Source organism: Bombina bombina, chromosome 9 (genome assembly GCF_027579735.1).
Source record: "Bombina bombina isolate aBomBom1 chromosome 9, aBomBom1.pri, whole genome shotgun sequence".
Lineage (NCBI taxonomy): Eukaryota > Metazoa > Chordata > Amphibia > Anura > Bombinatoridae > Bombina > Bombina bombina.
Window position 1 is genome coordinate 178,134,971 of NC_069507.1, and position 13,517 is coordinate 178,148,487.

The 13,517-nt window shown below is 40.6% G+C and overlaps 1 protein-coding gene across 1 annotated transcript in view; it reads left to right on the forward strand.

The window, feature by feature from the left end:
* LOC128640482 (RRP12-like protein) overlaps positions 1 to 13,517 on the forward strand; it is a gene marked incomplete at its 3' end in the record, with an annotated part of 160,986 nt that overhangs the window by 43,762 nt on the left and 103,707 nt on the right. Inside the window, 1 exon segment of the mRNA XM_053692960.1 lies at positions 1,875 to 1,996. Within this exon segment, the coding sequence (XP_053548935.1) occupies positions 1,875 to 1,996 (122 nt within the window).

Sequence of the window (13,517 nt, forward strand, 5' to 3'; positions counted from 1 at the left end):
TAGAGTACTAAAGACACGTGCACACTCCTGAGCTCCTATGAGCCTCTACCTAGTTTTACTCTTCAATAAAAGAAGATTCTAAGAGAATGAAGCAAATTTGATAAAAGCAGTAAAATGTTAAGTTGTTTAAAAATTGCATTCTCATCTGAATCATGAAAGAAAAATGTTGGGTTTCATATCCATTTTCAGCTCCTGAAAATAGGAAAGGAAGAGAAGGCTTTACAGCATTTAAAGGGATACTAAACCCACATTTTCTTTCATGATTCAGATAGAGCATGCAGTTTTAAGCAACTTTCTAATTTACTCCTATTATCATTTTTTCTCCGTTCTATTGCTATCTTTATTTGAAAAAGAAGGCATCTAAGCTAAGGAGCCAGACAATGTATGGTTCAGACCCTGGACAGCACTTGTTTTTGGTGGGTGCATTTAGCCACCAATCGGCAAGCACAACCCAGGTTGTGAACCAAAAATGGCCCGGCTTCTAAAATTACTTGCTTTTCAGATAAAGATAGCAAGAGAATGAAGAAAAATTGATAATAGGAGTAAATTAGAAAGTTGCTTAAAATTGCATGCTCTATCTGAATCACGAAAGGAAAAAATTGGATTCAGTGTCCCTTTAAGGCCATTATTTTTAGACTTGTACATGTACATATGTATATATATATATGGATCCAGCCCTGCACACTGTGACTGTGTCTTTCACTTGTCTGCTCATTAAACTAACCACTTTGGAAAAGTTCCTCGTTTTTCTTTCTTCTAATACTGTATATATATATATATATGTGTGTGTATGTATATATATGTATGTGTATAGAAACAAAACTGGTTAGCTGCCTTTTTTAATCTTTCATAATTCAGATACAGAGTTCATACAAAAATAAACTTTACTATTTACTTCTATTACAAATATACTTTTTTTTTTATTGGATCTTTTAAAATTTAGCTCCATTCTGTGACCAGCTTTCAGAGGTAGGCTCAGGACTATCTTGAACACTTCATGTACAGCATTGTTACAAACATTGTTGCTGCAATGTGCTTAAGACTCGTCCACTCCCCCTAAGCCTACTTCTGTATGCTTTCATGGAAAGGAACTATATTTCAACTAAAGATACTAAGAGAAAAAAAACTAAATCTGAAAATAGTAATAAACTGGAATAATTAAAATGTAAAGGACTATTATAGTTGGGGGGGAAAAAGTACATTCTCTAATCCGTTAGACCATATGTTTCAACTAACGACCCTGCTCTACTGTGTATATAATCTTCGCAAAGGGGTTAAACGCACAGTTGAAGTTCTGCTTTGGACTAAGCAGTGCTAGTTAAACATTTGTGTTGTGCTGCTGATTGGATCAACGGCAGGTTTCTCTCTCGACCAACAGTGCAACACAGGTCCCGAGCGGAACCTCTACTGAGCGTAGAACAGGGTCGATAGTCGGGAAAATGACATGCTCTAACGTATTAGAGCATGTTTTTTTTTTTTTTTTTTTACTTTAATGGCCTTTTAATTTTCACTTTCATGTCCCTTTAAGTAATGGTAATCTCTCTCGCTTCATGTGCTGTTGCTTAGAACATAAGTTTAAGTAGTTGAATGTTGTTTAATGAGGTTTTGTTTTTAATTGCTTGTTTATCTAATTTGTATTGCTTATTAGTGAAATTGAAGAAAATGTATTCTGCTTTTAAAATGTAATCTATGGTAAATTTATTCCTCGTTTGTGAAATGACAAGTCTGATAAAGCTTTTTGTGTGGATAGCCTGTCAGTGTAACTTCTCAGGTTAATGCATGTTTTTAGTTGTCGATTATACAATTGTAGTAGAAAATGACTGACTATATGTGAAGTGAAATGGGCTTTAATTAACAGCCTCTTCTTTTGTCAGAGACATCGGTGATTTTCAGCGAAGCTGGCTTGTGCCGGTGATCAGGGATAACGTGAAGAACACCGAGCTTGGTTTCTTTACGAGGTACTTCCTACCTTTGGCTTCTAACATAAAGACTCGAGGTAACTGAACACGAATGTGCACCTGTAGTGGGGAACAGAGTTCCAGAAAATTAATGTGGACTTAAATAGGACAAAAAATTGCATTTTGAATAGAATCAGTTTTGCTGTACAATATGTATAAAAATAGTATATAAGCTGAAAGTTATTCTTTAGATTGGAATGGGTACTGTAGATAATACACTTGGTGACTGCTTTACTGTGTCTATTAGAAGGCTTATTAAACCTTCAGACAGAGGAGCAATAAGGAATCTATTGATTCTTGATATGAATAGTATTTTTATATATATATATATATATATATATATATATATATATATATATATATATATACTATAAGATCACAGTGGTGAACTCAAAAAATGAGTATCACTACTGGGATCCAAGGCTGCGCACACTTGTAAGAGATTTTTTGTTATGAGATCTTAACACCACAATCACTGTTAAGAAGGTAATGTATTAGGACTGATTTCTAATATATAGCAGTCAAATTAATGCATACAAGAAAATAGTACAATAGTAAAAGTATACTTATCACACTCTGCAATATCCCTGGAATAGGAGAGAGAGAGAAAGAGAACAATAATGTCCTTCTGAGGGTCTGATGTGATGAAATTTCAAACTGCTTGGTGTGTCCGTGCTGCTCGTTGGAATACCACTCAAGGTTCAATTTGAGTGAAAGAAATACAGCTGCAAGAATCTAAAAGAACAAGCGTACAGATACACTATTCATAGTGCAAATCAATTTAATATTATAAAAGCATATAGCATATATTCAACATTTAGGAGTGAATCCTACTCACAAAGGAAACCCCAATCATATGAGGTTAGTTATGGCTGTCGGATCCTTAAAGTGTCCCCACTTATTAATGGCAACAGTCAGAAAGAAGTGTCCCCACTTGGTATTAGCAAGCAAGTACCAGTAAAATAGGAGAATCTCCTTATTGGAAAAGTCCTCAGTACCGTTCAAGGATGAATAAAGGTAGCGGTTGGTGTTAACATAAATGTCCAGTCAATCTTACCGCTCCTATAGTGTGTAATCCGGACCAAGGCTAATGGGTAAATGAATGCTGCAAACCAGCGTGGGTCTGTAAATCCGCGTAGCAGCATCTAGAACAGAGCTCCTGTTTGCTCCTGTTGGCGTGTAGTTTGCAAGTGACGTAAGGTGGGCGTGGCCTTACGCGTTTCACGGAAACATCCACTTCATCAGAGGCCTAGTGTATCTGTGCGCTTGTTCTTTTACAGACCCACGCTGGTTTGCAGCATTCATTTACCCATTAGCCTTGGTCCGGTTTATACCAAGTGGGGACACTTCTTTCTGACTGTTGCCATTAATAAGTGGGGACACTTTAAGGATCCGACAGCCATAACTTACCTCATATGATTGGGGTTTCCTTTGTGAGTAGGATTCACTCCTAAATGTTGAATATATGCTATATGCTTTTATAATATTAAATTGATTTGCACTATGAATAGTGTATCTGTGCGCTTGTTCTTTTAGATTCTTGCGCATATATATATATATATATATATATATATATATATATATATATATATATATATATATAATGTATGCTTACCTGATAAATGTATTTCTTTTTTGACACGATGAGTCCACGGATCATCTTAATTACTAATGGGATATTCACCTCCTGGTCAGCAGGAGGCGGGAAAGAGCACCACAGCAAAGCTGTTAAATATCCCCTCCCTTCCCTACCAACCCAGTCATTCGACCAAAGTAAGGCAGAGAAAGGAAGTAACCAGGTGCAGAGGTGTCTGAAGTTTATAATAGCGAACGACCTGTCTTACAAAGAACAGGGCGGGCCGTGGACTCATCGTGTCAAAAAAGAAATACATTTATCAGGTAAGCATACATTTTGTTTTCTTTTTAATGACACGATGAGTCCACGGATCATCTTAATTACTAATGGGAATCAAAACCCAAGCTAGAGTACACAGATGATACGGGAGGGACAAGACAGGTAACCTAAATGGAAGGCACCACTGCTTGAAGAACCTTTCTCCCAAAAGTGGCCTCAGCCGAGGCAAAAGTGTCAAACTTATAGAACTTTGAAGAAGAGTAGACCAAGTTGCAGCCTTGCAAATCTGTTCCACAGAAGCTTCATTCTTGAATGCCCATGAGGATGCAACAGCCCTCGTGGAATGAGCCGTAAAACTCTCGGGAGGCTGCTGTCCAGCAGTCTCATATGCAAAACGGATGATACTCTTCAGCCAAAAAGAAAGCGAAGTAGCCGTAGCTTTCTGTCCCTTACGTTTTTCTGAGAAAACCACAAACAAAGCAGAAGACTGACGAAAATCTTTAGTCGCCTGCAGGTAAAACTTTAAAGCACGAACCACGTTCAAATTGTGCAGAAGCCGTTCCTTTTGAGAATAGGATTAGGACACAAGGAAGGAACAACAATCTCCTGATTAATGTTCCTATTAGAAACAACTTTAGGAAGAAATCCTAATTTAGTACGTAAAACTACCTTATCTGAATGGAAAATAAGGTAAGGGGATTCATACTGCAATGCCGAGAGCTCTGACACTCTGCGAGCAGAAGAAATATCAACCAGAAATAAAACTTTCCAAGATAACTTAATATCCAAGGAATGCATAGGCTCAAACGGAGCCCGTTGAAGAACTTTGAGAACTAAATTCAGACTCCATAGAGGAGTAACTGGTTTGAACACAGGCCTGATCCTAACCAAGGCCTGACAAAATGATTGAACATCTGGAACATCTGCCAGATGTTTAACAAAATAGATAAGGCAGAGATCTGACCCTTTAGGGAACTTGCCGATAAACCTTTCTCCAAACCCTCTTGGAGAAAAGACAAAATTCTAGGAATCCTAACTATTCCAAGAGTAGCCCTTGGATTCACACCAATAGAAATATTTACGCCATATCTTATGGTAAATATTTCTAGTTACAGGCTTACGAGCCTGAATCATGGCCTCTATGACCGAGGCTGAGAAGCCCCGCTTGAATAAAATTAAGCGTTCAATCTCCAAGCAGTCAGCTTCAGAGAAAATATATTTGGATGAAGGAAAGGCCCTTGAATTAGAAAGTCCTTCCTCAGCGGAAGTCTCCACGGTGGCAGAGATGACAGGTCTGCATACCAAATCCTGCGAGGCCAAGTCGGTGCAATGAGGATCACCGACTCCTTCTCCTGTTTGATTCGAGCAATGACCTGAGGAAGAAAAGCAAACGGAGGAAATAGGTATGCTAGATTGAAGGTCCAAGGTACTGCCAGAGCGTCTATCAGTACCGCCTGAGGATCCCTGGAACTCGACCCGTACCTCGGCTGACCCCATTTGAGAATCGGGCTGGAAAACACTTCCGGATGGAGCTCCCACTCCCCCGGATGAAAGGTCTGCCTGCTCAGGAAGTCTGCCTCCCAGTTGTCCACCTCCTGACAGAAAGAGTGGGCTTCCGCCCACTGAATTACCTTGGTTATCTCTGTCATCGCTAAGGAACTCCTTGTTCCTCCCTGATGATTGATGTAAGCCATTGAAGTTATGTTGTCCGACTGGAACCTGATAAACTGGACCGAGGCTAACTGGGGCCAGGCCAGAAGAGCATTGAAGTGTCTATTGCTTGTCTATTATAAGGCTTTTTAAACCTTCAGACAGAGGAGCAATATGGAATCTATTGATTCAGCTCCAGAATGTTTATAGGAAGAACAGATTATGACTGAGTCTATCATGCTCGGCCGCTGGGAAGCTCCAGCTGTCCTCTCTGTGTGCTTGATTGACAGGTAGTCTGAGCCGCCCCCTCCTGATGATGTCACTACCAGGCTTTTAACTCCGGGCTTCATGTTTCTTCAGTGCCCGTTTGTTTGTTTGTTACTCTTTGTGGCTCCTGTGAGGACTTCACTGTGGAAACTCTCTAACTGCCAAACTCTGCAAAAACTGACTATCCTGGGTTAACCCTCTAACTTCCTGATAACCTGTTGCCGAACATTGCAAGAACTGTTTATTCTGTGAAACTCTCAAACTGCATGTTTACCTGTTGCCAAACTCTGCAAATACTGTTTATTCAGTGTAAACCTTCAAACTACTTGATATCCTATTGCCAAACATTGCAAGAACTGTCTATTCTGTGAAAATCTCAAACTGCATGACAACCTGTTGCCAATCTCTACAAGTACTGATTAATCTGTATTAACCCTCAAACTACCTGTTATCCTGTTATCTAACTCTGCATGTACTGACTATGCAGTATAAACCTACAAACTGCCTGATAACCTGTTGCCAAACTCTTCAAGGACTGACTACACAGTATTAACCCTCAAACTGCCTGATAAGTTACCTACTCCTACATTATTAACTGTTTCTTGTTTACCCTTCCTCTGTCTGAGTATAAGTGGACTATCCCTGCTCTCCTGATTCTGTGGAAGACTTTTCCTGAAACCAGTTCCTTACTCAGAAGTCTATTTGGCTGATATCTTGAATTACTTTGGACTCAGGCTAACCCTGCTCCATATCATAAGTACATTGTTTTTTTAGAGGTTGTCGTGGGGTCACGTCCTGGATTAAACTCAGAGTGCAAGGGTGTTGTTTAAGTTCACCCTATCATTTGGGTCTTCTTCTGGACTTTTCCTAACCTGACAGTCCAAACTCCCTGAGCCTTTAGGGAGCCCCAGGCTGCTCCCCATCCTAGAAGGCTGGCGTCTGTTGTCACAATCACCCAAGATGGTCTGCGAAAGCAGGTTCCCTGGGAGAGATGGTCCCGAGACAACCACCATTGAAGAGAATCCCTTGTCTCCTGCTCCAGTAGTATTCGAGGAGACAAGTCCATATAATCTCTGTTCCATTGCCTGAGCATGTTTAACTGCAGAAGTCTGAGATGAAATCGAGCAAACGGGATGATGTTCATTGCCGCCACCATCAGCCCAATTACTTCCATGCACTGAGCCACGGATGGCCGAGGAGTGGACTGAAGAGCTAGACAAGTATCGAAAAACGTTGTGATTTCCTGACTTCTGTCAGAAAAAGCTTCATTGATAGGGAATCTATTATGGTTCCCAAAAAAGTTACCCTTGTATTTGGTACCAAGGAACTTTTTTCCAAGTTTACCTTCCACCCGTGAGATTGCAGGAAGGATAACACTGTGTCTGTGTGGGATCTTGCTTGTTGTAAGGATGTCGTCCAGATAGGGCGCCATGGCAATGCCCCGTAAGCGAAGCACCGCCAACAGAGATCCCAGAACCTTTGTGAAAATTCTCTGAGTTGTGGCAAGACAGAAGGGAAGAGCCACGAATTGGAAGTGCTAGTCTAGAAAGGCAAACCTTAGGAACTTGTGATGATCCCTGTGAATGGGAACATGCAGTTAAGCGTCCTTTAAATCCACTGTCATGAATTGACCCTCTTGGATCAAAGGAAGCATGGAACAAGTAGTTTCCATCTTGAAGGATGGTACTCGGAGAAATTTGTTTAGACTCTTGAGATCTAAAATAGGTCTGAAAGTTCCCTCCTTTTTGGGAACCACAAACAGATTGGAATAAAATCCTGAATCGGAACAGGAACTATCACCCCCAGGTCGGAGAGGTCTCTTACACAGTGCAAGAACGCCTCTCTCTTTGTCTGGTCTGCAGATAATCTTGAAAGCAGAAACCTGCCTCTGGGAGGAAAACTTTTGAACTCTAGTTTGTATCCCTGGGACACTATTTCTATTGCCCAGGGATCCTGAACATTTCAAACCCAAGTCTGAACAAAGAAGGAAAGTATGCCCCCTACAAGATCTGGTCCCGGATTGGGGGCAAACCCTTCATGCTGTCTTTGACTCAACAGCAGGCTTCTTGGATTGTTATCCCTTAGGACAAGACTGATTGGGTCTCCATGAAGGTTTAGATTGTTCCTGCTTGGAGGTGGAAGAGGAAGAATTTTCCTTGAAATTTTGAAAGGAACGAAAATTACTCTGTTGTCCTTTTTGTTTGTTTTTCTTGTCCTGAGGAAGAATATGACCTTTACCTCCCGTGATAGAGATAATTTCAGTCAAGCCAGGTCCAAACAAGGTCTTTCCCTTGTAAGGAATTGCTAAAAGCTTAGACTTAGAGGACACATCCACAGAACCATAAGGCTCTGCGAGCTAGAATAGAGAAACCTGAAATCTTTGCTCCCAGTTTAATAACTTGAAGGGAAGCATCCGTAATTAAGGAATTAGCCAATTTAAGAGCTTTTATCCTATCCTGGATTTCATCCAGGGAGGTTTCTGTTCTGATAGTGTCAGATAACGCATCGAACCAATATGCCGCCGCACTAGTGACGGTAGCAATACACACAGCTGGCTGCCATTGTAAGCCCTGGTGTACATACATCTTTTTGAGTAACCCTTCTAATTTCTTGTCCATAGGATCTTTGAAAGCACAACTTTCCTCTATGGGAATAGTAGTTCTCGCAGCTAAGGTGGAAATGGCTCCCTCCACCTTGGGGACTGTTTGCCAAGCCTCCTTAACAGTCGGCTATGGGAAGCATCTTTTTAAATATAGGGGATGGGGAGAAAGGAATACCCGGTCTCTCCCACTCCTTAGCAAAGATCTCAGAAGCTCGGTCTGGTACCGGAAAAAACTCTATTGTGGAAGTTACCTCGAAATATTTGTTCAGCTTACTGGACTTCTTAGGAACAACAATGACCGTGGAGTCGCTAAAACCTCCTTAAGTAAAAGACGGAGGTATTCTATCTTAAACCTGAAAGATAAAACTTCAGTATCAGCAAGAGGAATTAGTGTCCGAATCTGAAATTCCACCTTCAGGCTTCTGGGAGGGGGGCATCTGAAATAGCAACAATTGCGTCAGAAACCTCACCTACTGAATGTCTGATTTTCCTCTTACACTTTCTCTGCAATATTGGAAAAGCGGACAATGCATCTGAAATTGTAGAGGACATGAGAGAGGCGATGTCTTTTAAAGTAACCCCAACTGGAGCCACTGAGGAAACGCAGGGCACTGCATGTGAGGGGCGGAAAATTTGGGACGCTTGAGGAGAAAGCTGCGGCATAAATGGAGCATTGTCATTAGATTCCTGACCCGCATCCTCCTTAGAGAATGTTGGCTCAGAAAAAATTGAATCCCTGTAATTTATAATCCTCTCAATACAAGAGGAACAAAAAGGGATTGGGGGTTTCACATTGGCATCAAAACATAAAGTGCAGGTGACATTTTGCAAGGCCTCATGGTCCATTATTACTCTTAATGACTAGAACTAGCAATTCAAAAGTAAAAATTTTAATAAAATTAAACTTGGCAAAATAAACGTTACTGTCACTTTAAGATTTAAACTAACTTTTTTTACTATAAACTGCAGAATGCGGTTAAAACAATATTTAGACCAAACAAACTCCACACCTCAGCTGTCTGCTGAGGTGCCTACATGCCCACAACACCGGAGATAAGTCCCACCAGCAAAAGGCATGATCCGTAGAGCAGCAGAAAAACCATGTGAAAAACCGCTCCTAGAAACGCTTGCTCCTAGAAAACCAAGCGTTTCTAGTCCGTGTGTAGCTGAGTCACCTCCGTATATGCCAGAGAAATTGCGCGCAACGCTCATACTCTCGTCACACTAAGCCCCGCCCCTCGTGGGCGTCTAACAACTTCCCGGTCGGTATTATTCATGTAAAAACCGCCAGGAGTTCAGTGGAACCGCCAAAAAAGTTTTTATCTACACAGCATCTCCAGCCCCAGTGCCTGCTATGCTGCCAAATCTCCTTTAGAAAGGAGAAAATAAATGTCCCACTTGAGAATAAAGAGATTATTAACCCTTTCTTTCTTCAAGTAAATATAGTGCCCACTCTTTCTGATATGTGAAAACTGTGTCACCTCCAGAAATAAAGTAAGCACTTACCTGACCAATGCCCGACAGCAAGGCATCTCACCCGGCTTGAGAGGTCCTCTCCCTCACATAGGCCTGTGGAATAAAAGAGACGGAGTATTTCTCCTCAGATCTTCACAATCAGGGCAGCATGAAATCTGAGAGGCGCAGTGAGAATTATGTCCCACCAGTTCTCATTGCTCTAAAGCCACCACTTTTCTACTGAAGAGACTGAGATGGACTACGGCTACACCCTAGAACAAAGCAACACAATCTTGTACTACTTTAAAAATAATAAACTCTTGACTGAAGAATCTTTTCTAACACCTCACTTTACCACTTCCTATCACTAACGTAGGCACAAAGAGAATGACTGGGTTGGTAGGGAAGGGAGGTGATATTTAACAGCTTTTTTCTGTGCTGCTCTTTGCCGCCTCCTGCTGACCAGGAGGTGAATATCCCATTAGTAATTATGATCTGTGGACTCATTGTGTCATTAAAAAGATATATATATATATATATATATATATATATATATATATATATATATATATATATATATATATATATATATATATATATATATATATATATATATATATATATATATATATATATATATATATATAGTTGTGCTCATAAGTTTGCATACACTGGCAGAATTTGATTTCTTGGCCATTTTTCAGAGAATATGGATAACACAAAACCTTTTCTTTCACTCATGGTTATTGTTTGGCCGAAGCCATTTATTATCAATCAACTGTGTTTACTCTTTTTAAATCATAATGACAACAGAAACTACCCAAATGACCCTGATCAAAAGTTTACATACCCTGGTGATTTTGGCCTGATAACATGCACACAAGTTGACACAAAGGGGTTTGAATGGCTATTAAAGGTAACCATCCTCACCTGTGATCTGTTTGCTTGTAATTAGTATGTGTGTATAAAAGGTCAATGAGTTTCTGGACTCCTGACAGACCCTTGCATCTTTTCATCCAGTGCTGCACTGACGATTCTGAGTCATGGGGAAAGCAAAAGAATTGTCAAAGGATCTGTGGGAAAAGGTAGTTGAACTGTATAAAACAGGAAAGGGATATAAAAAGATATCCAAGGAATTGAGAATGCATATCAGCAGTGTTCCAACTCTAATAAAGAAGTGGAAAATGAGGGGTTCTGTTGAAACCAAACCACGGTCCGGTAGACCAACTAATATTTCAGCCACAACTGCCAGGAAAATTGTTCGGGATGCAAAGACAAACCTACAAATAACTTCAGGGGAAATACAGGACATGTGGTGTGGCTGTTTCAAGATGCACAATAAGGAGGCACTTGAAGAAAGATGAGCTGCATGGTCGAGTCGCCAGAAGAAAGCCATTACTACGCAAATGCCACAAAGTATCCCGCTTACAATACGCCAAACAGCACAAAGACAAGCCTCAAACCTTCTGGCACAAAGTCATTTGGAGTGATGAGACCATAATTGAGCTTTTTGGCCACAACCATAAACGCTACATTTGGAAAGGAGTCAACAAGGCCTATGATGAAAGGTACACCATTCCTACTGTGAAACACAGAGGTGGATCGCTGATGTTTTGGGCATGTGTGAGCTACAAAGGCACAGGAAATTTGGTCAGAGTTGATGGCAAGATGAATGCAGTATGTTATCAAACAGAACGCCTTATTTTCCACTTCTTGATTAGAGTTTGAACACTGCTGATTTGCATTCTCAATTCCTTGGATATCTTTCTCCAACATTGGTGTGTCCGGTCCACGGCGTCATCCTTACTTGTGGGAATATCTCTTCCGCAACAGGAAATGGCAAAGAGTCCCAGCAAAGCTGGCCATATAGTCCCTCCTAGGCTCCGCCCACCCAGTCATTCTCTTTGCCGTTGCACAGGCAACATCTCCACGGAGATGGTTAAGGGTTTTTTGGTGTTTAAATGTAGTTTTTTATTCTTCTATCAAGTGTTTGTTATTTTAAAATAGTGCTGGTATGTACTATTTACTCTGAAACAGAAAAGGATGAAGATTTCTGTATGTGAGAGGAAGATGATTTTAGCAGACAGTAACTAAAATCGATTGCTGTTTCCACATAGGACTGTTGAGATGAAGTAACTTCAGTTGGGGGAAACAGTTAGCAGACTTTTCTGCTTAAGGTATGACTAGCTATATTTCTAACAAGACCATGTAATGCCATTTTCTTAGTCAAGCAAACAGAATAAAGGGCTTAATATGGGCTATAAAACTGGTAGACACTTTTATGGGCTAAATCGATTGCTTTATTTGGGCATTTTATACATGTTTATGCTGATAATTCACATTTATAAACTTGGGGAACGTTTTTTAACGGCAGGCACTATGTTAGACACCTTTTCCAGTCAGGGAGGGCCTTCCCAGTTGTAGGCTGAGCCTCATTTTCGCGCCATTACTGCGCAGTTGTTTTTGAGAGCAAGACATGCAGATGCATGTGTGAGGATCTGAAAGTAGCTGGAAAAGTTTCTAGAAGGCGTCACTTGGTATCGTATTCCCCTCTGGGCTTGGTTAGGTCACAGCAAAGGCTATAGCTGGGACTGTATAGGGGTTAAATTTGTAAACGGCTCCGGTTCCGTTATTTTAAGGGTTAAAGCTCTGAAAATTGGTGTGCAATACTCTTAATGCTTTAAGACACTGTGGTGAAATTTTGGTAATTTTTGAACAATTCCTTCATACTTTTTCACATATTCAGTAATAAAGTGTTTTCTGTTTAAAATTTAAAGAGACAGTAACGGTTTTGTTTTAAAACGTTTTTGGTGCTTTATTGACAAGTTTAAGCCTGTTTAACATGTCTGTGCCTTCGGCTAAGCTATGTTCTATATGTATGAAAGCCAATGTGTCTCCCCATTTCAATTTGTGTGATAATTGTGCCATAGCGTCCAAACAAAGTAAGGACAGTACTGCCACAGATAATGAAATTGCCCAAGATGATTCCTCAGATGAGGGGGAGTAAACATGATACTACATCATCTCCTACTGTGTCTACACCAGTTTTGCCCACGCAGGAGGCCCCTAGTACATCTAGCGCGCCAATGCTTATTACCATGCAACAATTGACGGCTGTAATGGATAACTCCATAGCAAATATTTTATCCAAAATGCCTACATATCCGAGAAAGCGCGATTGCTCTGTTTTAAACACTGAAGAGCAGGAGGACGCTGATGATAATTGTTCTGTCATACCCTCACACCAATCTGAAGTGGCCATGAGGGAGGTTTTGTCAGATGGGGAAATTTCAGATTCAGGAAAAATTTCTCAACAAGCTGAACCTGATGTTGTGACATTTAAATTTAAATTAGAACATCTCCGCGCACTGCTTAAAGAGGTGTTATCTACTCTGGATGATTGTGACAACTTGGTCATTCCAGAGAAATTATGTAAGATGGACAAGTTCCTAGAGGTTCCGGTGCACCCCGACGCTTTTCCTATACCCAAGCGGGTGGCGGACATAATGAATAAGGAGTGGGAAAAGCCCGGCATACCTTTTGTTCCCCCCCCTATATTTAAGAAATTATTTCCTATGGTCGACCCCAGAAAGGACTTATGGCAGACAGTCCCTAAGGTCGAGGGGGCAGTTTCTACTCTAAACAAGCGCACTACTATTCCTATCGAGGATAGTTGTGCTTTCAAAGATCCTATGGATAAAAAATTAGAGGGTTTGCTTAAAAAGATTTT